The sequence below is a fragment of the Struthio camelus genome, chromosome 3, assembly GCF_040807025.1.
Source record: "Struthio camelus isolate bStrCam1 chromosome 3, bStrCam1.hap1, whole genome shotgun sequence".
NCBI classification, from domain to species: Eukaryota; Metazoa; Chordata; class Aves; order Struthioniformes; family Struthionidae; genus Struthio; species Struthio camelus.
In genome coordinates this window covers 77,049,173-77,074,957 of record NC_090944.1, presented here as the reverse complement: position 1 = coordinate 77,074,957, position 25,785 = coordinate 77,049,173, and the positions used below count along the sequence as shown (strand labels likewise).

The 25,785-nt window shown below is 41.5% G+C and overlaps 1 protein-coding gene across 2 annotated transcripts in view; it reads right to left on the bottom strand.

Moving 5' to 3' along the window:
- The window catches only part of PHACTR2 (phosphatase and actin regulator 2), a 125,999-nt gene extending 100,707 nt beyond the window's left edge, over positions 1–25,292 (bottom strand). The window contains exon 1 of one of the 2 annotated variants that reach the window (XM_009673590.2): positions 24,926–25,292. In XM_009673590.2, the coding sequence (XP_009671885.2) occupies positions 24,926–24,938 (13 nt within the window). In that variant the 5' untranslated portion in view covers positions 24,939–25,292. The remainder of the gene's footprint in view (positions 1–24,925) is intronic. The other variant, XM_068938554.1, reaches the window with a different exon arrangement.
- Positions 25,293–25,785: the final 493 nt, after the last annotated feature.

Below are 25,785 nucleotides of genomic sequence, written 5' to 3'. Positions count from 1 at the left end.
AACCAGACCCTTCCAACAGTAACAGCAGGGTTTTCTCAGCAGGTTCTGAGTTTACTGCAAAGCAATATACCAGGGGAAATGTGGTTCTTGTTTTTCGTCCTTTAACGAGTGCTAAGCACTGTGCAGTTAATGCTGAAAATAAGCTACCTTCTGTCTTTGTTTAAAGCACAAAGGAGACCTGACATACTGGATCAGATTGTATCCCTAACGTTATACCAGATAATCCTGAACAAAGGAGAATCCCACAGAATATGGTACGATATGTTATCCAAAGTCTATTAGGTATCATTGTAGCATTTAATAATTTAAATGCTACAGTTTGGATTTTAATTTTAAAATTTCAAAAACTTTTTAACATTTTTAATAAGAAGAACTCTGGATATTCCTATTATTCATATGTTAATATTCATATTCATATGTTCAGTTTCTTTGTGCATTTTACTAACTCTTTGAGCCAAATAATTGCCTGTTGCATTGAGTTTCACAGTGCAGCGATAGCGCTATGACAGTATAAGACAGCGTTTTCTTTCCAAACAGAAAATGACAGAAATATTTCAATCAATCAAGTGTGTTTCTATCACCAGATATCAGTTTTGTCCATGGTTCCAGATTTATGATGAAAGACAAAAAGGACTACATTAAAAATTATAAATAGCATTCTGCCTGTCCTAGTTCAAGCCACTGGGGAAGAAGAAAGTGATGGTGAAAAAATGACATAGTGGATTGTAGAATTCCTCAAGAGTCGTGTTTCTGCCAGGTTTTCAGAGGCTTTAGCCACTGCAACTCCGTATCAGTAGTTACAGTAAATAGAGTAGACAGGCCCCTCTGCTGATATAAATTGGCATATCCCCAGCTGGGAAAATGAAGTAATGCAGCTTATAGTGGCAGGAGGTCTATTCTTCCTATGGGACACCACTCCACACCACTTTCTATAAGAAATAACAAAACAAGCACTTTTCCCCCATGTCTTCTCTCAAGGCCTGTTACGCTTTTCATCACATTCACCATACAAGCGCTCACAGTAATGGGGCACCCTAATTCGTGCCTGCTACCAGTTGCATAGATTTCCCTTTAACATTTTTTCCTCTCTCCCGTCTGCTTAAGAGCATCTTCATTATACCTGCTGGCTGCGGGCTGCTACAGCTTAGCATAATGATCCTGGAGAACTTCTGCACTCTCTAGCCTGTCTGGCAGTGGATCTCTCGCTTCGGAGAAATCAGCCGTGACACTCGTCCAGCTGCACTAACCATTTTCCTTAAGAAAACATAGCTTTCTGTTCTTCAGGGCATATGTGGTGGTTGCTGGCTGCAGCTTTCCCTCTATGGCTCCAAGCTTCTTAATGAATCACTGCTTTTTGGCACCAAAGCAAAATAAACACATTTTGGGTGTCTGTGCCAAACATACATACACTTAGAGCAGGTTTTGAATGATAAAAAGCAAAACGTTTAATGAAATGCTAATGCTGCTTATTTAAAACTTGCAAAATAGCCAGAAAATGCAAATCTGAAGGTCACAACAGTACCATTAGCCCAATCGTTGTGCACGTCTTGTCTTTTTTATGGAACATGTTAAGGGACTTACCAACACTGTATCAGCTACAGTTGTTATTGGGAAAAACATTAATAGAAAGCAGTATAAGAGTGCAACACCACTACTAGACATGACTGTCAGATGCTTACACTTGTCTCTCCTCTTCTGTTTATTAACCCTTTCGATGTAACTATACATAGCATAGATTTTTGCACAGATGTTTCCTAGAGTATGTAAAGGGGGAAAAAGACACCACCAAAAAGCTGGCAGACCTACTGAATGAAGTTTCTCAGTTGCTTGAGCCAGTCACGTGTACATGCCTTGACACGTACTTTGGTCTTGATTCGAAGTGTTTGAGCCTGTTCATGATTTCAACACATCCATTTGCTCATGGTGACTTTACTGATAACGAAGACAAAGTGTTGGCTGAACTGTTCCTCTAGTTCCTCTCCATTCCATGAAATTTTAGCATGAATTTAAATGTATTGCTGGAGTATAATTAGCTCTGAAGATCACAGAGGACCAGCGCTTTCCTCTTTAAAAGTAGCACCTATAAAGGCGCTACCTTACACAATATCCTGAAAGCTGGCTAAGTCTGAAACCTGGACTTGGGCCTGAATAAATGCCAAAAATCAGAATCATCTCAGCCTTTGCTAAATCAGAGCCATTCTCTATGATGCCATTTTACTACAGGAATTCCTAGACCAAAATACAAATTTCAGCCTTCAGCTTCATTTCCCCCCCTTGTTTTTACTGTCATTAAAATGAGAATTTTCTTTTTTTTTTTTCCTACTCGGAAAATGCATTTTTCCCACTCCCCTTGGCTCAAAAATGTCTTAAAGATCCTACCTCCAAGTTCAAGATAATGAGAGAAAAGTTCACCTTTTGGCAAAGATATAGAACGGAAATTTTCAGCTCAAGAGAGGATTTTCAAAAAAAAAATTGTAAGAAGCATGTGAAAACAAGCAGTTATAATGGAAACTATTTTCCTAACGAGCACTAAAGTAAGCACTCTGCTGTCCCAGAGACACATGGTACTGATGCAAACACTGACTTGATGCCAAAATCCCTAGCATGTTAGTGGAATCCGGAAGCACTACAATATTAAATACACCTCAAAATATATGTCAGAGATGAGAACTAGACATCTCCCTATGTCTGCTCCACTTACTCTGCACAGTATGACACTATACACTTGATTCATTAGTGTCTGCATAGTAGCAGAATTAACAGGCCAGTGATTGAGGTGCTTTCCTTTCCTTGGGTTTCGTTCTTTCCTGCACTACACGCTACCTGAATGGTCTTTCTGCTAGTCTTGACTTACTATTCACTTTTTACAAATATTGAACCAATATCCATTTTCCATCTGCAGCACTTATATAGCATATTTTATTACAGTGTTTGAGCACCCCTCACTGGTCCTAGAGAAGTAGTATTATCCCCACGGTAAAATTTCCACACTTCATCCGGAGTGTTTAGGGACAAGGGCGGGTGGGGAAGGAGGAAACTGCTGCTAGCTTATATATATCCCGAAGGGATAGATCTGCTCTACCAACCAAGGCCAGGCCACCCAGAAAATATCCTGGGAAAAAAAAAACCTAAATCCCTGACACTTCTCAGGGGTGTCTGGCTGGCTACAAAAGAAGTGAGGGCATGGTGCTCGGCTGCACGCTCCTTTTTGGCAGATTATTTCTGCTATTTTCTTATTCCAGCTGTTTCAAGACAGTTGGCCTGGCCCTGGGCAGTTCTCTCCTGTGGCTATCATGGAAAATACTCTTTGTGCAGCTCCCTATACAATTACAGCTGTGGTACTTGGCTTACATCTTTGCTGATTTATTAGAAAGACCCGCAACCAGTAGAAGTGTTCAAAATGCAGATGTAAAATGAATCTTCTGCTTTCCCGCAGCCTGATTTTTCTGTGGATTTGTCTCTGTTACTCAATTCCTGAGCAATAAATTACAAACACTGAAAAGAAAATTTCCCCAGAACTGGTGCTTGCTGCCATCTAAGTTCTCTGGAGGCTTAACAGGGAAGTGACTTCTCCTCCCTGCTGGCTCTGTCAGGGTCTTTCTCCTCTATCTGGCTGCAGATTTCCAGGAACGCTTCCAGAGAACTAATTCAGACTAGTTGTCCTCTGCCAGATTTGCCGAAAATTCACCACAGCGCCCAAGATTCGTTATTAGAGGCCGGCACGCGCACACAGAGCGGTATCTTTCAAACAGGTTTCCCTAGGGAAAACAGGCTAAAACCTAGAGCTGATGTCTTCCAAGTAGGTGCATGGGGCTGGACCTGCTGGGCCTGACAAGGACCTGGGCTGCTTAGGGCAGAGCTGCGTCCTGCACGCGGGCCCTCACAGTGGGAATGTCACGACCACGCGTGTTTACCCATCTCCGCTGCTGGCTGGGCTCATTATTTACGCAGAAGGTTCTGCGTTCAGGCTCGCACAGCTCACACTTCACACAGATGGTTTCTCCAACAAGAGCGGTTGCATCTAAATTATGTGGTTGCAGATCTGGGTCTGCGACTCCTCGGACCAAGGAGGATTTGTAGTGCTCTATGTGGGGCGCAGCCAGGAACGACAGCACTGATTGCAGCACTGGGGCGGAAGGACAACAACTGCCACGAGGAGGGTGGAAACACAAGAGAAAAATTCAGGACTTAGGTCTCTTTGCAACGGGTCAACGAGCTTTCTCCTCAAAAATGTACGTGTGGAAATAAAGTTCTTGCCCCTGCTTCTGACAAAATTCACTCCTGGCAGAGTTCATACGCACTCTGCCAAGGATTTATTCCTGGGGGCTGCTGCAGATGCAGTATGGCAGGGTCCAACCTTGCTGTATACCTCTGCAGCACTTAACCAAGCTGTGGCTGTTTGCAAGGACCAATGGTTCAAATTGATTGTGGAGTCTGAAAGCCAAGTAAGTAGCGGTGATGGGCAAACAAACAGGGCTGACAAAGCAAGCAGGGACAAAGCTCTGCCAGGGAAGAAAAACAAAGCAAGAGGTTAAAACCTTCACAGTCACAAGTGCATTCAGTGGACATCATTGACTTTGGTTATCAGGCCCTCTGCTTTAGATGTAAATGTTGAAAAGGTGTAACTGGTTTATGGATATAAGTAGATCAAATTCCATTCTTATATACACGCCAATTAGCTCAATCCCTGCCTAACAATTGTTTGGGGGTTTTATTCTGAATCCCTTCGTCTTCAAAATCAGCCACTGTCTTTCTGGATTTTTGACAGCAACGGTTCTCCTAATTGGACATATTTTTCCCTCTATTAAGTTTACTCTGCCATCCTTATCTAAAGCCATTCCTCCTGCTGGGAAATCTATCATTCCTATTTAACGTTCATATTACTGAATCTCTGAATTAATGTGGATTGGGAGGGGATACAGGTTCGGGTCTTGTACCCTTTCACATGTGATGCAGGGGAATTCTGATCTAGAAACCTGCTAATGTGTCCCTTGAGAAGGGCTTTTCAATGAGTCAGAACGTCTGGCCAGATTTGCCAAGAGCTCTTCCCACACACCTGACATTTGGTCTGTACCTGGTAATTGTTTAAATCAAGTGTAAAATTTGAGGGTCTGATTTTGCCTTTTTAAATTGTTGTGTGTCATTCATTTGTGTGCTGTTGGCTAGGGAAACAAGCATGCTTTAATCACGCTTGTCCAGGGGCCTTTTGTGCTGGACTAGACCATATTTATCTCAGGTTCTTTCAGTTACAAAACCCGCACATAAGGAAGCTACAAAAATAATATGAACTAATGAAGGAATGCTGTATAGTTCTTGTTGTGAAAAGCACCTTTACCAAGACTAAACATCAGTATTACATGTTTTTCTAACTGCCTATTTAATATAGCAGATGACACCCCATTTAATTAGTAAAAATGAGCAAGTTTCATTATGTTAAACTGCAGGTGCATTAGAATCAGATGCGTTGCAAGGGGAAAACACAGAGACTTTTAGAGCTAATGTAAATGTAATATTGTTGTTCTCAGCTACAATCCAATTAAGTAGGACTGACAAAGCCTTCAAAAAATGCCCAGAGAAATAACTTGTAGGTATGGAAATCTATTGTCAAAAAATAGTACTTCAGATGTTTTCATGGTTCTGTGGCTCTCTGAATTACATTCCTGTACAGAAGCTGCCAAGCTGATGTGGGAGACCCAGTAATAAGATCTTTACTGTTATGTTATTTACTGGGAGAGAAGTGACTTAATTTTACCATGTTTACTGTAAATATTTGGGTATGGAAAAAAAATAACCCATTCCCAAAGGAAGAAAAGAAAATAAACATTCCCAAAAACATGACCTGCTCGGGAGCCTTCACTGCATCCTCCTCAATCCCTGGCATCATCAAGACCCAGGCTGGATGCCGAAGCCCCTCCATAATCCCACGTAGACGCGAGGAGCAGCCCTGTGCCGCGCGGGGCCACAATTCGCTGGACTCCCTGGCTGCAACACAGATCCCTTCTCTTGTGGGCTGGGATCAACAAAATCCAGTCTGGCACTGTGCCCCACTCTTTTCTGTAAGGTAATGTAGAGAACTGTGCTGTAGGGTATAGGGCTTTCCTTTCACTGGGATACTAAGATGCTGGCCTTCGTATTTTATAGGTCTTTATGGCATTAAAATTAAAACCCCAAAACCCTAAATAAAACACAAAGACCCACTCCATTTCCCTTTTAAAACAGTTACTCTTTCCAGAAAAGCAGGGAGAGTTCCTTGCGTTTGTTAGCTATGTACCACAGTAAACAGTTGTTCTATACCACAATAGCATGTAAGAGTCTATATAACAAAGTCTGACTACAGATCATATGATGCACCAGGCAGGGGAGTTCCCAAGCACTCTCAAGCACTCACTCACTTAAACTCCTAAAATACAATGCAAGATGTCAGAGTCTTCATTTTCTCATGAACTACACAGTAAATATGGAACTTGACCTTGATTCACACATGGTGATAAAACCCAGCGCCTGTAAATTTATGAATGTAGCTGACAGTCATTAAGTACATTATGCGAAGGTCAGGTTGACGGTCCCTTCTTTGTTTATTCCTCTTATTTAATGATCCATTGCTGGAGACATGCCAAAATGTTTCAGAATGTTTTACAACTTACTTATGTGGCTGAGAAGTATGTACTGTGTTTTCCATCCCCATTACCCTGACATGCTGAAAATAAATTGAGAGTGCAGTATGCAGCATTAGCATTTAAGGAAAGCACGGAGAGGTTTTTTTTTTAAATGGGTAGAGAGTAAACACTTGCCCCTTTCTAAAGCAGCCCTTTAGAAAGACATCCTTTTCGTTAAGTGACAAAAGAGGGCCACATTCAGCCCTTACAATGATACTTGGCCACCTTCATTTCATGGAACTGAATTCCACAAAAGCCAAATGTCCCAATATGGAATATTACATCTGGATCTAGGCAGATTTCCATTCAATTCAAGCCAAATCATGTTTATAATTGCATTACATTGTCTGGAGTCATATCTCCACAGCTCTGTCAGGTACAGAGACTTAACCTTTGCTCAGCACTTTACTAATTCTTGCCTTGCGAGGTAGGTCCTGTCTATACAGAAGGGCTGGATGAGTTAGGTACAATCGTTTTTAAGCAGGCTTGTGTACATCCAGGTATGCTAAACTGATACAAGCCAGTTGAATATTGACTTACGTAAAGAGGTCCAAGCCTTTAGCACAGCCAGTGTGGCCAAAAAAGTTCTGGGTGCACGGATGGTCCTGTTAAAACATACTATTAATCCTATAGAGTTTTTAGAAGTCTGAGCTTTACAGGAGTTCCAGCAGACAGACTTGGTGAAGGTCAAATCTGTGCAATGAAAAAGGTATAGAAAGCAAAACATATCAGAGAAATCCATTTACCAGTCTAATAGAAAATTAAATATCCAATTTTTAAGGTATTCTATTAAACTATTATTAAGGTATATTATTAAACTATACTATTAAGGTATGCTATTAAACTATTAGGTGAAAAAATTGTGAAGCAGGCAGCTTATATGAATCTGGCATTTGCTTAGCATATAGTAAATACTGTGTGATTTTATAAAAAATTGTCTCCAACAAGTTGACTAAACTAATGTAAGGCATCTGGATCCAGAATTCATATAAGGGACTTCCTGTTTGTATACGTTCTCTAGTAACACTGGTTAACTAATGGACTGTAACACCTTATTAAGAAAAATCCATACCCTTTATGGAGTTATTTTAGGCTTGTCACTTTAACTCTGAACATCATTTGTCTGGCTGCAGGGGCTTTTCTGACTGCAAACCCTTCAAAGTGCCATGATATTTGGTACCTCCCAGGTTAATGCTTACTAAAAGCGTACAAGTCTACAGGACAAAGGAAACCCACAGCATGAGGATTGTACGTGACCCTCTCTGTGGACAGAACATTTAAACGCGTATCTCATTATTCTACTACTAATTGCCTCTTACAGAATTACAAAAATGAAAGCTGAACTTTGGTATACTGCCAGTGGAGGCACACATCATGCCTAATCCAAGATATTTTTGATTCTAAGATCTTATTTTTCTGGGATGCTGACAGCCATTAAAAATATAGCTGAAGCAGGCTAAATTGGTCTTTGGTGCTCTTCCATGTAAGTCACATTGAGGTATTTCAGCAGTGTCAGTTTTATACCTAATATATTACAAACGTACTGGTGCAGTAAATAACTCTAATACTTCAGCACGTGAGCAGTGATGTAGCCATGTACAAGCTCTAGGTCTCACTATTTTCCCTGGTGAGACATTTCATCAGCATTTACAGTAGTTCACACCCCAATGTATGCCTCTAGGGAGATCCCCAGCTCTCAGGTGTCCTTGGCGAACTGCAGGTGGCACACGCCTGCTCTGGGTTACAGCACCAACCTCGAACGCTCACATCTTTCTTTCCTTGCAGCTCCAACTGTTCCTGTCAGCCAAAAATAGCCAACTGGATTCCACCGTGCAGGACATTTTCCAGATAGACATACTACTATCAGGAACGTTCTGCCAAATCTTCCCCATATAGAAAGACAGGCTCAAGTGTCCTGTGGCTATAATTTTTAGATTTTTTAAATATTATGTTCCTAAACACAGTTCCTACATGCTGTTGAGAAAATACATATACCCTGTACAGATGCAGCACATTATACACAAAAAATCCCATCCCTCACTTATAATTACAACCGAGCCTTTGTGAAAGCTCTACTACCAGTGTTAGACTATGTCCTTTTAGAGAAGAATTTCATGTATATAATTGTCAAATAGTGAAATACAAGAAAGAAAATAAAGTATCATGGGTTGTTAGGTGTAAAATCTATTTCTTCCAGGAAGTTTTCAAGCTTTGAGAGTTACAGCAAACTTATACAGGCTCTATTTTATCCAGTTTGCCTTCTCTTGCATTTTTCATTGGCCCTAAAAGAGCTGACACATTTTATTACGTTAGAATTCAATCTAAGAAACCTGAACACATTTTCATGCTTCACCACTCACTGGTTATTCGTATAATCTGCAGGAAGCAACATAACAATAGGGCATTGTTTCCGAATGCAAGAAAGAGGTCAGAACAACAGTCTGCACTTAGACCTGCCTTCTTGACTCCTATCCCCTTTGGTACGAGCAAAGCACATGCTGTATGTAGTAACTGTCAGGCTAATTCCATTATGTTCAAAGTCTGTGCCATTTGTGTTAGGCCAGAAGAGAACAAGGTGTAGGAGCCACGTTTATTCTGAATACATAACGTAACTGCAACAAAGTGAACTAAGGGAGCTCACTAACAACAAGCATAAAGCAAATCTGGGGCTCCCCATCCTGGCAACGTTTGAGTACCTCAGAGTACCCAGCAAAGAGATCTCCTACAGGAACGACCCAGGGGATACCAAGATAGCCACGTGAGAGAAATTATTTCCCTTTTACAGAAATACAGTGAGATCCACAAAAGCTCGGTTCCACTGTCCTCAACCCCTTCCTTCATTGCTACCTAAACACAGAAGCACCAGCATTCCTTGCGCATTGAAGTTTACATCCTTGGTATCTAAACTTCCGCTTATGGGTACCTCCACAACTCTCTGAGCCACAGTAACGCTCTGTTAACAGTTAATACCCTGTTGGATAAAAGGTGCCCAATTCCTTTAAAAGAGGGGCAAAAGTTGCAGCTTGAAGACACTGCTTTTTGAACCGCATGCGTGTGTTCACATGGTATCAGGCTATCAAAAGAATGCATGTTCAGGAAAAAAAAGCCTTTGGATAATGCGACTTATCCTCCTTCATAGAGCTCTCCGTTCCCAAGAGAAGAGCCTAGACGACATGGTGCGAGATGCCCTGCCATTACCCTTCCTGTTAGAGATGCCATCTGTAAGTTGAACTGAAGTTGAACTGTTTCACCACCTCTGTCCACTGCCACATCCGCATGGCTCCCTGACCAGCCCAAATCCCATACAAGACATGTATTAAGTTGGGGGGGAATCCTTTTTATCCATCCACACAGGAGCTTTGACAGGATGCGGGACAGTTTGGGGAGTCTCAACTCAATTCCCTTTTCTGTGCAAAGGGATTAATTCCCACTTTCCCTACCTCCCCATGGCCAAACCAACAACAGTGCAAGCACCAAGGGTGGAGGCTCCTTCCTTCTGGCTGGGGCTAGGGGGACACTGGGGACTCTTTAGGACAGAAAATAAAGCAGTCTAAGCACCATTCTGTATAGCCCACTGGCACGGGCAGAGTTCTTGTGTCCAGTCTTCCTTCCAAAAAAAATGCTTCAGCATTTTGAGGAGGTGTTGGAGTGGAACAGGTAAGTGCCCTAACCAGTAGGGTGCATTATTATACACAGTCTGTTTAGGGCCTAATGAATAGCTCATTATTTTGGGCAATGCAGAGAACTCAGATGAATGCTCTGGCAACAGCCTTCCCCATCGCTGTAAGCTGTTCTGCTGCCTCCAGCACTTTTCTGTCAGAGGACACCTCTCCTGGCACTAGGTGCCCAAGGGCTTGGGATTTGTGGGTGCCACCAAAAGAAAGACATCGTAAACTTGACGAAGGACAGGACTTAAATCCAGTTCCTCTTGATGTTCTTTGGAGAAATAAGATTTAAGAAAAGTAGCTGTAGCCAGAGTGCAGAGGTTTTAAAATAGTACCTTGCTGTATGGAGAGCAGCACCAGTAATTTGCCTCTTAAACAGCCAGATGCAGCCAGTGAACACTGCTTAATAGGCAAACCACCAAAGTGATTTTTAACTACTGCCCAGTTTGAATTGCAACTACTATGTCAGGCTGACAGCTAAATTGAGAAATGAGGATGTTGCCTGATTTCAGAGACACTGAAATAACGCCAGAATCTGCCCTCTGTCGGAGCGAGTGGAGATAAATGATTCAACCGGTTCTGGCTTACCCCCATCAGCCAAGTGGGGCTTGTTGTTAGTACTCATCACGTGAAAGAAACATGAGACAACGTATCGCGCTTGAACCCCGGATGAGGCTGACTCCATGATGCCGAAAAAGAACTGAGCATCTTTCATTGAACTACATGTGCACTGCAAAACAGTATAATGGGCATTATTTCAACAAGCTTCTCTCATGCTGAGGAGGTAGCCAAGACTTGTATGTATGAGTGTTACCACACTGCAGTGTCCGACAGGCAGTAATTAAGGCAGATTCAGCTAGCTCCGCTGTAAATAGAGGCTTTATTGTAACTGGAAGAAAGAATTGTGAGCTTTGATTTCGAAACATCCTGCTAGAGGCCTCCTAACACTTGTGATCTCTGACTTCCAGCATTTTTAGCAGTCTCCCTGCTTTAACTTGTGCGATATTGCTTTTCCCTGATGGTATTCAATAGTTATCTTGCTTTTTCTAATTTGAAATATAGTCAGAATCATCCCATTCGCAGTATTTGCATGATATATATATATAACAGTTCCCAACAAGGTGCACCTGCAGATAGATCTTAGTGATATTTAGTCATAAATGAGTAGGTCCAGACTGATATTTTCTGTTAAGAAATATTATTAAGCCAGTTTTCTTCACAGGATCCTTATAGGTAGAGAGGTGCACAGAGATTTTAGGGTGAGGTGCAGCGGAGGTTCAGAATAATAAGAGATCAGCTTTGGTCAGTTTTCTACAGTTACTCAAGTTCCTTTGTTACAAGGCTCTTTCCTGAACCCTCTAGATTTTCATGATTGTCTTGTGGTTTTCAAAAAAGATGTGGGACACCAGAGATGAGGTGCCATCCGGGAGCAGCCACTCTAGTGCTCAAAGCAGAGTAACATAATATCTTTCAATACTGCAGATACGTTTATGGAATGCATTGGCTCAGGCTGTAGCTAATCAGCTGAACATGAGCTCCCAGCATAATGCTATTATTATGCAAGTGTCTTTCAAAATTGCTGCTTCTCAATACAGAGCTTCCGATTCTGTAATTATGACCTAATTAATTTCCCCTCTGATTTTATGCCCCTTCATTTGTTCATATGGAATGCATTGGGTTCTCACCCAAAAAGAGTTTTATATATTGTTTCTAGTCACTACTAGCACTATACAGCCTGGAACAAAGAACCAAATCTTGTGGGCTGCCCCCTGAATCAACACCAGATGGAGAGCAATGATTCCCAACAGACATTTATATTTTGAAGTGCAGCATTCAGGTATCTGATAACCCATTCAGTACATATTTTGAATCATTCTACGGTCTGCACAGCAGAACCAAGCCAAACACCTTCTATTGCAGCAAGAAAGATATATGAAACCATTTCCTCAGACCTGTTTTCCTCAAACACATGTTAATTGGAATTACTGGTATTCAATCCCTTCGTTCTTTCTGGCTCACTCCCTGTATCATCTGTTCCATATTTTTGCTTGGGACTGCTGTCAGACTCACCAGCTAATGATTACCAGCGTACCTCATTTACTCCTTTTAAAGACTGTTATAAAACAGACTCATAATCATTTCTTTAGAAGCACGCAACTCTCTCACAAAGGAGAGCACAGGTTTGCATTGTGCGGTTAGCCTCGTAAAAGAAAACGATCCTGAGCACAGGTAGCTCCTTACCCTGCCAGCCTGCAAACAGAAGGCCCCAGAGCCCTGCCAGCCCTGTCTCTGGGCTAGCGAGCGAACGGCAGCTCTGCGCTCTCACGTGGCTGACTGCCTACCGCTTGTTCAGAGCTCTCCCCTGGCCACTGCGAAAAATTCAGAGGACTCAAAGTCTCTCCTTGCACGATCCCTCCGAGCCCTCCCCTGAAAACCCACACTGCCTACCACTTCATTAAAACAAGCCACCGCAGTCTTCCTAGATCCAGGACAAAACTCGAGACCAGGTCCTCCACATACTCAAATATCTCGTAACAAGCTGCGACCTCTCCGCCCTACTTGCGTTCCTCCTCCACATGCAGGAAAGGTCTGCGCGGCCGCCTTCCCCGTCTCGAGCAGCGGCCGTAAGCAGAGCATGCGCCCTCACTTCCTACAGGCTCTGTGCTGCGGCCGAGTATCACCCACGACCATGAGCTGAAGGGTGGTGCACTGTTTTGACCGGGAAACATTTTTGCCCCCGTGTGTTCGCAGCAGCTCCAGAACTGCATACAGAATGTGACGCATCCACATACGACTGTTATGAAGAAGCAGCTTGTTCTATGAACGCACACGTTACAAAATTTGATTTAATGTAGTGCTCGCTGAAGTGGGAGGAAACAATTGTGAGCGAAGTAGAAGCGCTGATATGCTTTCTAAAGGTGGTAAAATCTTGGACTAGTCATCTTTGACACGGCAAAATCTAAGATAATTTAGGGGCCATTTCTCAGTTATGGGAAGTCCTTTTTATATCAGTCAACAGATGCGTTGTAAAGAATCTTCAGTTTCCGAGCACTAGGGCCTAGCCAATGTGGTCAGAGAGTTTACATTTTTCTAAGATTGAAAAGAAGCTGATTTGTTTCACCTTACTGACTAAATGGATGAGAAGGGATATAATTGCTGTACATTTGGAGAGAGGAGAAGTTTATTACCAGATAGAAGAAAGAGCTGTTCCTGAAAATACCACTGTGTAGTCTTAAATTAAGTTTCTAGCCATCAGAGCAGCAAATGCCTGAACAGCCTTTTGGTAGGCTAGTCAGAGCAGGCAAGGTGGTCACCTTGAAGATGCAGATCAAAGTGCTTGTGAAATGGTTTACTGACATGGAGGTCTGCAGTAGCAGAACTGAGATAACTGTCAGACAGGTCTCTTCTAATTCTTTAATTCCTTTAAAGCTTTTAAATTAAAAAATTAGGGATCAACACTCATGAGCAAATTTGACTAGTTTTCACTAGTGGCAATTTCCAGGCTCATTGAAACTTAAAATTTTCATTTAAGCTTATCAGTCCCAAATGAAAGTGCAGGTGAGAGCTCTCTCAGCTCCTCGATTATGATACTTCAGAAATCAGAAAGTCAGGCACAAACATATCCATTCCAGGAGGTCAGGCTTCTCGCCTGAGGAATGCAGTCCCCAGTTCAAGTCTCCCTTCTTCCCTCACAGATCCCTTCTTCTTCCAAACAATTTTGGAAATGCTCAGTTTCTTTCTTTTCCAGGACAAAAATCAAAAGTTAGAGCTATGAAACTTTTGATGAGGGGAAAACTTGTTTTCTGACCTGCCTTTGTTCTAATATCTTACATACTAGAGAAGTGCAACTACCTACTGACTAGAATACAATACTGTTCAAGAGTTTGGTATAGGAAAGAAAGTGTTCGATTGATGAAGCGGTAATTTACTGTAAGGGGGAAGTCATGAAGCATATGAAAACTTTCTTCACTTTTTCTCTCAGCTGAAAAGAAACCCAGTTTGAAATAGCAAAGTATTCTTTTACCAATTGTGTTTATTCTGTGTTGCTACTAACCAATCTGGTGTTAAGATAGTGTTTAAGGTAACACCTTCCAAGCAGTGTCAGGAGGCCAATGGGTGACCCATAATGGAAGGAGCCTAAACCACCAACACATGCACAGTTTTACCAGTGCTAAAACCGAACTCAGAGGACAGTGCACAGGTAAACACGGGATTTGAGCACTGCAACTTACTTTCATGGCATCACCTGCCCAACCGGAGCCTTAGTGCATGCTGCATAGGAAAATCAGTGAAAGGACAGAAGAAAAGCACACCAAATTCCTTTGCAAAGCCATGGAAAAGCTTCACAATTTCTAAACTACTAATATTTTCAAAATACTTGGTTACCTGTTGTGTTCTGCCCATAGCGGACTATGACTGTGAAAACAGGCAGAGGGGAAGGGTAAGGAGAAAAAAAAAAAAAAAAGTAAGAAGCCCCCAGTGATGCAGGTTCACACTGAGCTTGCAGATCACTATGGGAACATGAAAGTAGACAGGACCACAGGAGGTGGAGCCAGTCCAACACAGCAACAGGTAACAGATGTTTTGCTGTGTGGATTCTTCTGAACATCCTTTTTGCATCCTCTGGGCTCTTACATTCTTCCTGATAAGCTATAAAAAGGCAAAGAGCAAAAGGCAAACATGTTCTGCCACAGGGTGAGAACGAGAGAGACTGAGCTCACACAGGTCTCTCCACACTGTGCTGAGAAGTTTATTTTGTTGCTCTTTCAGGTAAGCACATATCGGTGGCCTTTTACTGCAGTGACAACCTTCTCTTGTTAGCATTCTCATCTACTACTTGAGGCACCAGTTATTGGGCTGGGAAAAAGCTTAAAGGCAAAGCAAAGGAAAAGGACATCCTGGACAAGAAGCAGAGATGCCACCAAAACGGGGATAAACACTGATCATAGGAATGAAGCTGACTTCTGCCTTCACCCCTAGGGTACTGCTCTGAAATGGCTGCACAACCCATTTGCGCCCAGAGGAGGTGCATGAGCTTCACCACTTGGGATCCCGCTGCACTAATAGAGGAGAAAAGCTTAATTTGCCAAGCTTCTACATTTAGATTAAAAAAAAGAAATCAATCAATCAATCTAGTTGTGACTCCAAGCAGTGATGAGGAAACTTAATCTTAGGGAAACCTTTACCTCAGTCAGGCTTTTCATTTCACTGAATTAGCAAGCCATTATGCCAGGCGGTCAACGGTTAACTGCGTATTTCTCACTCACAACAGGTAACAGGACTGCAGAGAGAAGCAGACTTTACTAATGTACGCACAGCATTACTAATGTGACAGAAAAACACTACTTTTGGAAAACTGCTTTTAAACGGTTGCCTTACACACTGCCCCCTCACTCAAGGGGGCATATCATTAGCGTTTTCACCTCTGCCGCACAAGGCGGACAGACGCAGGCTACCACCTGAGAGATAGGAAGAGGACTCCACCACCCTCTTTCTTTTTGTTCCCTTGGGGAAATGAATATTTTTAGGTGATAAGATGGAAAAAGAACACTGGCTATTCTTTTGCCTTGAGTGTTATAAAATTAGACTCTAAACGGTGCTGTGCAGCATGTTTATTTTGCTAATATTATGCCTGCCCACTCTACTTTGCAGGCGAGTTTCCTGAACTACAGTATTAAAGAATGTGCATGACACGTACAGAATTTTAAAATTTTGCAAAGGTCACAGATATTTGTGTGAAGAGGAAGAGCTATGCGTACAACTACTTCGTCTCCTGTAATATTCATGTTGAAGAAACAACATATAGAGCTAAAACAATGAACTTTACAACATGCCACATTATTTTGAATGAGAGGTCATTAAAATAATATAATGTGCATCATGTTCAGATGTTGCTGATGTTGCAAAGTAAGCGGTTGACCTTGATGCACCTCAAAATCTGCACTGGAAGACTTCTTCAAAATTAATTTGGCCTCAGAATCTCCCACATGTAGGTAAGAAAGTATTATCCCTATGGTATAAATAAGAGACTGCTTAACCAGACTACTTAACCATGTAAATTACCAAATTACCCTCATGAGGCACTGTGCAACCTTCAGCACTTTCTAAATAAGAGACAGGTAATGCATCATCTTGGATGGCACCTCCAGAGCCTTGCAGCACTGGGCTATGAAGGGTTGTCTATGTTGATTAACATAACAGCGTGCAAAGATAACCAAGCTAGAACTGGAAGAACGATGTCCTGAGCTGAAAGCAATATAGATGTGTCAGCAAGACACTGCATCGCATCTAACCCAGCATGGCTGACTAGTCTGGGTGCAGCACTGTGCTGATGTGGCTACACTGTTTACAGGTTCGGATTACTGTATGCCACGCAGGGAGCACTATTTGTATAAACGTGCCAACTTGCTTAGAGCTAGCTTAGGGCCTTTTGACATGGCAATGATTACAAAGTGCAGACACCGCCTTAGTGGCCTGCTGAAGGAAAAAAAAACATAGCTGAGGTCTGTAACAAAAGTAGGAAAGGTGGACTTCTCCACTGATTCCCTGTTCCATTTTTTAACCCACGAATCATCCTTCCTCGTAAATTCTGTGCTGCTTTATGCCTCTTAAAGGCATACATCCCAAAATAAACAGCTATTTTTACCTCTAGCAGGCACCATTCAAACCCTTGCACTGTTGTGTAGGATATTACAGAATGTGGAGCTAAGTGATACAAACTAGGGAATGTAAAAGTTACATTTGGCAGCCTGCCCTTACTGTGCTCTAATTATTTCTTAATATTCCAGTTTAAGGGCAGCATATTGGCCCCAATTTTAAATTGTCTAGCATTTATAAGTTTGCATCACAGGATTAATGTTAAACAGTTTCCAGATTCGTTATTCAAAACTGCTGATTGTGTATTGCCTGACAAAGCAGAACGACTCCATTAGAATAATGATTTATTGTAAATATGGTAGTATTAAGGCTGACTATTCTGGACATTAAAAATGCATGGAAAAAATCCATTGAAAAATTATTTTGTGAGCTGTCATAATTTGTCAGTTTAATATCTTTGTCATTTGCATTTCTTTTTAAAATGCCAAAAGCAATTAAACCTTATCCCACCGCTAGTAGTTGCCAAATTTCACTTGAAATTAAAAGACTAATGCGTCATGTCAGTTATTTTAATAATATTAACTAACAAAAACAGAAACAGAGAAAAGAGAAGAAAAAGGAGACTTACAGAGCAACCGCAGCTACAAACAAAATAACTAAACTCTACATGCTAGATATCTAAAACATATTTTTGCAATACACACACAGAAGAAATCTTGTAGGCTTTCAATGTGAGCAAGCAATTTCTCTCGACAGTAAGGCCACGGCTCAGCAAAGCAAAGCGTTGTTGGGCTGTGGTCTAAATGACCATAAGCTGACCTTCCAGCAACATGCACTTTCTGCTGGCTTGAGATAGCTGTATTTTCCTTTCATCTCTCCGTGTGGTTTCCATACAAGCCTCCATAACCAAATACCCATTGCTTTTTGGAGCGACTCAAGTGCCAGTGAGAAAGACAGAAGGGGCTTGTGAGTCAGCAGGAGCTGGAGCTAGGATGAATCAATTACAACTTTTGTTTCCTGTGGAAATACCAGCTGCTGTCATATCTGTGTTTGAATCGCATTATGTAAGCCCGCTCTTAGCATAGGTCAAGTCTTAGAGGAAGAGAGTATTTCTGCAATTGTCTCCTGTCATCCTCTGTGATTATGAAATATCCCCCGTTACTATCCAGAAATACGTTTAGAGGTATTTTAGTATATAAGAAATCAGAAAATAAGCAAATGCAGTAATTTTTGGTAGTGGTGTTAGTGCTAAGCAAACTAAGAATGAGCAAATATTTGTCCTCAGCCAGTTTAGCTTCTCCTTTGCCTTACTTAAAAATCAGATGTGATCAGGGACCTAGTTCTGCACGCAAGTCTGTCATTTGAGTCATGTATTCCCAGCAACTCAAATAACCCATTGCTGACAAGTGTGGGTCACGTTTGTCTCCTCTGGGACGAAAGCAGCTGACAGTAAACATCATTCATGCTGGCTTTCGTTCTTCTACTCCCTTCCTTATGAGAAATCTTACTATTGCTACCATGGACCGACCGCACAAGGACCTTAAAGATAATACTTATATACTGGTTTCAACCCACAGTAGCTTCTATCTCCCAGTATCTGCAGAGGGCCTCAGGTAGCCCATTGCAGCAGGGAGAAGAAAGGCTGCAGTTCTGTTCAAACATTTCTGGTTACTTCTTTATTCCCACATCTCCAACAGCAAATGGGATATCCCTTATAATGCTGAGCTGTACGCAAGCATACGCTGCGCCTCAGCTTTGGAACAGCAAAGCCAGGTTACCCTTTTGTCCTACATGCAGTCTCTAAGCAAGGCATTGACAGGACGTTGTCAAGCCAGTCCTGCCAGAAGAAGTTATTAGAAAGCAACTCAGCTGCTTTACTCAAGATTTACCTCTCTCCACAGGGAGAAGGTTGCTAGATAGTCCAAAGCTACTTGCATGTTTCCAATTATAGTCTAGGAAGAAGTCACGTAAAATTTTTATGTGAAAATATAAAAATAGTTAAATAGTGAGAGAGCAAAAAAAAGACTTTTTGGTAAAATTCCATCCAGTCTACTTTTAGAGCCCAAAGCAATGTCCCTGCAAGTCACTCCATAATTAAGCATCAAATTTCCTGAAAGATTCACAGCTAGAGACAATGAATGATGATTAAACAGCTACAGATTGGCTCCTTATTATCAGCCACCTGCTCTTTGGTCATATGATTTTGCTTTTCCCCTTGCGGATAACTTCCAACCCCCTCAATTTTAGGTCTTAGAAGCCCCTGGAGTGCAGTCTGCTTTTCCCAGGAGGCTTCGAGCCAATGACACTGGTAATATCAGCTCTCTTCCTTCTGATAGCATTCTTGTGCTGCTAAAATGGTTGCCTCCTACAACAAAGGGCTGGCGGTTGCTAGAAATATATGAGGAAACAAGACATGTCAGGTTGGGATTTCTGCTTCCATACACAACACTTAATTCTTCACAACAGGTGGCAGTAATGATTCAGAGCTCAGAGCAGTAGTCTAAGGACGTTTTGCTGAAAAACACACAGCCAACAGATGAAAATAAAAGGTACAGACGCAGCACCTGATGGCATGATGCTTGTTTGTTTTGGTTGGAAAATAGAGTCAGAACTGACTGGAAAACCAAGTCTGTATTATACCATCTCCCCACACCAGCCAGAGTTGATGGAGCTTCTTTATAAAAAGCACTGCGGAGACTGGAAGAGTTGTTTAAAGTGTGATGAGCTTGTGTCGGCGCTGTGCAACCACAGCATTTCTAGCTACAAAGTTAGCCAAGAACCATTTTAAGCAGGGAGGGTAGACCACCACTACATTAGAAGATGCACCATCATTTCGGTCCTCCGTAGCATTTGTTTACTTCTAGTGCAAGTTACTGTACAGTTATTCCAGGTTACATGTCTACACACTTGGAAAGATCACTGGAAGCAGCAGCATCACAAGGACGTTTAATCCTCACAGAAACATTTTCCAAGATCATGGCTTCAAAAACACCCTGTTCCAGCTTCTGGGTAAAGGGGCAGAAGCCATGAGTATTATTCTAAAATTACAACAGGAAGAAATACAATTTCCTAGCGGGCAGTGACCTGTGACACACTATGGCATCTGCTTCAACTGAGGCCATGAGTGGAAATAGCATGAGACAAATAAAAATATACAGCCAGTGTAATATGAAAGAGTTGATCATTGCTTTGCATTTTATTGTCCAGGTGCCATCTGTTTCATTGTCCATAAAAAACTGCCTATGATCCCAATAACGATCAACATGGCATCATTGACAACCACATTTTGTAAGGACAGTGAGTGAACTTGTATACAAGAGTGGGATGGAGAGAAAGGAGATGTTGTTGAGCTTCTTGAAAACGTCTTTACTCTGTCGGGGGGAAAAAAAGGGATGTGAGAAAAAAAAAAAAACAGGCATGCAAGCACAAGTGATTTGGGCAAGGTACTACTGCAGATCAAAACAGAAGCTGCTAGCAGGACACATGAGTGACTTTGCTGCTGGAGTTTGGAGTTGTCGTAGTGTCTCAAGGGCTGGTAAACCTGACTGCCACTGTCTCCATTGCAAGTGATTTTGTTTCAATAGGATTCCAAATCAACAGGAACAGAAAGGAACAATTCAGCCATGCTCAAGCCTTAGATGGCCAAAGGATTTCAGAGCCCTTCACGGACAACAGGTGAACCTCACAACACACTGTGAGGTTGTCAATTAGGCTAATTCTGCACTGGATAAGCTGGGCCACATTAAAAGTTTATGAACCCAGGGAGCTGAGGAGAAAACCAGGTTGCTGCCAGCTTGCTGCTATAACTACCTGAAAGTGTTTCTTTCTTACATTTTAACAAGATGTGCACTGCTTGCCTCAGATTCAGGTAGCAAATAACAAGATGTCTGTAAGGTGAAATCTTTAACCAGCATTCAGTCCCAGCAGCCTTCAAGGTTGCTAAATAAGTCATATTGACTTATTGAAAATGAAAATGACCAGCTACTTCAAAAGCAAGGGAATTACAGTCAGCAAACACTTCCTGTGTCTCTTAATCTTCCTGTGACACAAGGGATAGCATGCAGAGAAAGACTAGATTGACACCTGGCATTCGCCCATCCCACACCATTTCAGATCTCAGATTAAATAGTCTCTCTTCTATGGATAAATTTTAGTTCCACTGCTGGTCAAGTATGAAGTCAGATGTGCTAGTAGAGATTCCTCAAAGATAGGATATCCAATATGCAAGACTTTAAGTCCCTTTACAACAGTTTATTTACTGGCAGGCATAGCCTGCAGCCACAGCTATAGAACTGACATAATGTAGGGTAACAATTAACCACAGCTACCTCATTAGTGCTAAAATAATATTCCAAGTGCAAAGAAGTCACATAAATCCCCAAGAAACATGAAACAAGGCCTCCCAGTTTTGTTTAATAAAAATATTGAATGCACCAGACACAGGGCGTCACGCTGTAGTGCCGTTCCCCCCAAGCGAACCCTGTCCCCCAGCTCTTGGCACCTCGGCAAAGCCTGGTGAGGGCCTGGGTGAGACTCGTCCACCTTAAGGTGAGTGAACGCCTGCCAGGGCTGGCACAGCTGGCCGAGGGCTCAGAGGGAAGGGATGAGGCTGATCTCGCTCCTCCATACAGGAAATTCAGAAAAAAAAACAACAAAAAACCCACTTGGGAGCAAATCTGTTTCCGTAGCTTCTCCCTTCCTGCCACCACCAGTTTCTCGCTACTTTGATGCTCTCTTTCCTTCTCACGAGTTATTCCCAGCCCTTCTTTGGTTTTGAAGCTGTGTTTTCTTTCACCGGTGCCGCCTTCAGACTGGACGGAAGCAGATGTGTGTAGCAAAGCCAGAGCCTAGGATTTGCTGGCAGAGGCAGGACGGGGACTGCTGTGTGTGCTTGCCTGCTGGTCGTTTCAGACGCTCTCACTGGTGAATACCTGCAGCCTTTCTAGTAGAATCAACTGATGCCAAAATAGGTAACAAATGCTAGTAGAACTGTCCCTGACACACCATACACAGTTTGATGAATATTTTATTGTTATTCCAGGAAAGGCTTTTAAAAGAACACACGAGACAACAGTTATGTGGAGCTGTCTTAATGGCACAGATTAAAAATATAAGCAATCTAATATTTAAATGCAAGGATTTTTAAAAAAAAAAACAAAAACATTGTTTCTCAAAAGCACAAAATAGCATGGACCAAAACAGCTAAAGGGTGCATACAGCTGACCTATTAGCAGCACTCATTTTAAAAAAAAAAACAGTTTGGGCCAGAAAATTATTTTAATGATGACACAAAATATGACTGATGAATTACAGAGACATATTTGTGTTATGCAGAGCAGAGGATGGAGTTTTGCCCAACAACTATCCACGGTCTGACTGTGAAAGTCTCCCTGGCAGAATGAAGGATTTAATAACAAAGGCCTGATTCACTGACACTGATAACCAAATTGTTATTTCTAACACTCAGTGGTTAAAACTAGCAGCTGTGCTAAGACTCTGCAGTTCTCTACTGCCAGAAATAGCATCTCTTTAGGAAGAATTTAGGCAGGTATCCAGTTGGTATAAATTAGCATGTTTACATTTCAATTGACGAACTACCAAAGAATAAATTAATTAGGCAGTCAGTTTTATTGTTGCAAATATCCTGGCCCTTTCTATTCTATCACTGACTGTCAGAGGTGCCCAGATCGCACCACGCAGGTTTTCAAAGATGCACTCAAATCCCCATAAAAATCCGAGGGCACAGGCCACATCCGCAAAGGTATCCAGCTCCACTGGATTTCAGTTAAGGATCAAGTACCTTAATAGAAGAGAGGTGCCTAAAAATACCTCTGCGGATCTGGCCCTCGTTACCTTGCTCCCTGCAGGCTCTTTGGAAATGGATATATTCTCCATAATGTTCAAAACGGGGTAGTAGCTAGAGTCTCGGAAAAGCCCCCCAGAGAAAGGACCGTGTCCATGTCACACGTGGCTGAAGCTCGCTGGGGTTCGGGTCAGCCTGACAGCGGCCGGCACAAGCTTGCTAGGAGCCCCAGCGGCTGCCAGAGTATGGCCTTGCCCTTTATGGTGGCGTTTTGCTAATGTTTCATTCAATTAGTTGTCGTTGGGGGTTAACACATTTTTAATTCTCCTCCCAAAGGGATTATTTTAACTAATTTTAACAGTATAAAAATAGTTTTTTAATACAAATAGTTTTTTAATAAAATGCAAAGTACTAATCACTGTTTCTACATGAAAAAAAAAAAAAAGAACCCTCTAGAGTTATTCAATGAATTGGTGTTATAAGACGCTTTGAAAGTAGTTGGTGAAGTTGCGCAGGCAGCAAAGCCTTACTTATTTTAACTCCCAAATTTTTCGGGTAGTGAGGAAACTAGAACCTTCCTAAGGCAAAAAATAAATATATACAGGAAAATCTGTTTCTATGGTTTTCAGATACTAGCTTCCCCCTCTTCCCCCCCACCCCAAACCGGCCTTTAAAATAAATGTGACTCATTCCAGAACAGATTCTTGTAGCTGGATTAAAGTGATAGCTCTGTCAAGGCTTCAATAGTATTAATTGTTGACGCTGGCGAGTTTAAAACCTGGAGGAATTAGCAGTTCTGCCTGTCATGGTATCTCTTGCCTACAGGCAGTCTGTACTGGAAAAAAGGAAACCTTGACTCTGCCTGGAAAATTCTGCCTAGTCATGGGATAGCGAACATGTGTCACTATCATTTCTTATGTTAAGTCTACTGAAAAGCTAGCCAAAGTACCAAATGCAAAGAATATTTCTGATCTTATATTTCACAGAAATGGACAGTATACTCGGCCCCTGGCAACTTTTAAGCTTACACGTACTGCCAGTATAATCCTCCATGATACCAACATTTTAATTTCTGGGGAAACTTTTTTTTTTCCATCATGGACTTTATAGAAATAAGAGCAGCAAGACCCTTTAATCAGTTCTTCACAGAAGTCAGCAGCAATACACTTGAGATGAGATTGACCTGGACAGCTTAGCAGACATGAACAAGAGTTTTGCTATTACTAAAAAAAGCCCCAAACCAAAACTCCACAAAAAAAAAAAAAACAACCCCTTCTACACTCATACTATCATCTTTGAAATGTACTGTAGGATAGTTTTTTCACACACTGCAGAGGTGAACATCAGTTTTAAGTTCAAAATTAGACAAACGTGATGATCTGAGCAGGTTTCAAAAGGCACTGAATCCACTGCAAGTTCTGTATCCCACTGTGTATTGTACTGGTACCAATTAACCAGTGGGACATTGCCATGCTCAAGTTTTACAGCAGTCAAAGCAACATGCAAAATATCCACCACAAAGAGCTCTGATTTTGCTTTAATCAGTGATATAAGGTAACCCAACAGGGAAAGGCAAACAATCCATTTAATCAAATATGCAATGTTGGTATTGTGTGCATATCCTTAGAAACCATGAAGTGCATTATTTGGCAGGAAAATGCATGATTTAAAGTTGGAAGAGCAAAGGGAACGATCAAAAGTGCAAACTTATTCAATATTATGTATTCTAAACATAAGAGAGCAAAGTATTTTTTATATATATATAAAATAAAAACATCTAAAAACAATAAAGATATGAAATATGTATTCTCCACTTTTGGTAAGCTTTATTAGTTACCTATGCACACCTATTGCAATCTGTGAAAGATATTTGCCTACTGAAGTGTATGCATTTTCCCTTCCTTCCACATTTCCTGCGTATAGATTCTGAAACAACACTGAAAACATTAAAAAGCCAGACCTTACACTACAGTTTAGGTTCACATTTCCAGGAAACACAAACTTAAAATGAAAAAAGCTGACTATTAAAGGGTTAAAAACTTAAGTGTTCCACATTTTAGACATTGCCGTTTGATTCAATAAAGGATATTTAAACAGAAGAAGGCACAAAGGCTAAAGAAACACGTCTCCTGCAGCAAGTGAGACAGGATACAAACGAACCCTGTAGCTCCACTAAGAACGAAGATCTGTTTCATTTCACTTACCAGCATTATCCATTTTCCCCCCTCAGTTTTCAGGAGCACAGTTCCCCAGAAAAGCAGCCGGTGCGGTCTCCCTCTCTCTAATGAGGCTGGCTGCCCTTCTCCTGGTTATTAGACCTTGCTGGCAGTCAGAGCACACTTCATGCACTGACTGCAGTAGACATCACCAGGAAATTTATATCTCCAAGGATGACAAACAGCCATTAGCTCCATTATAGGCTGATTAAGATTGTGTGAGCCTATCAAGTAGATACTTAAATCCCCCAGGGTTTTACCTCTTTGGGGAGAAAACAAAGGAACCTCGAGCCTATAATAGTGAATATACATTGCTGAAAAGTAAAAGTAACCCTAATGAAGATATGTTTAAAGGGTAGGAAGAAAAACTCTAAATAAAAAAGGGATATGTAACAAAGCAAAAGGGTATGGTATATCTATGACGCAACAGCAAAGTTTTAAAGAAAAAAAGGAGAGGGAATCTATGACCAAGAAAGGGTTAGATTAGATTAAAGTTTGCAGCCATTAGCTTTAGCTGTGCTTTAAATCCTACAAGTTCTGTACTACTGATGGTCCCTATGGTTTACAAGAAACATAGTAGACTCGCTCATCTGCAAATGTATGCCAATATGTTAATTGCCTCAATACATTCATTATTATATCGTTCATAGCTAAATGTAAGGAAAGGGTGAAAAGTAACTTAAGGGTTTTAAAAACACACTGGATGGTGGCAGGATTAGACTCAACAAAATCCAAGTGACCTAGCTGAGATTAACAAATATTTCTTCTAAACTTTCAATACCATCCAAGTCTCTGATGCATAGGGTTTTTTTTCATAGAAACAAACAAACAAAAATAAAATGAAATTC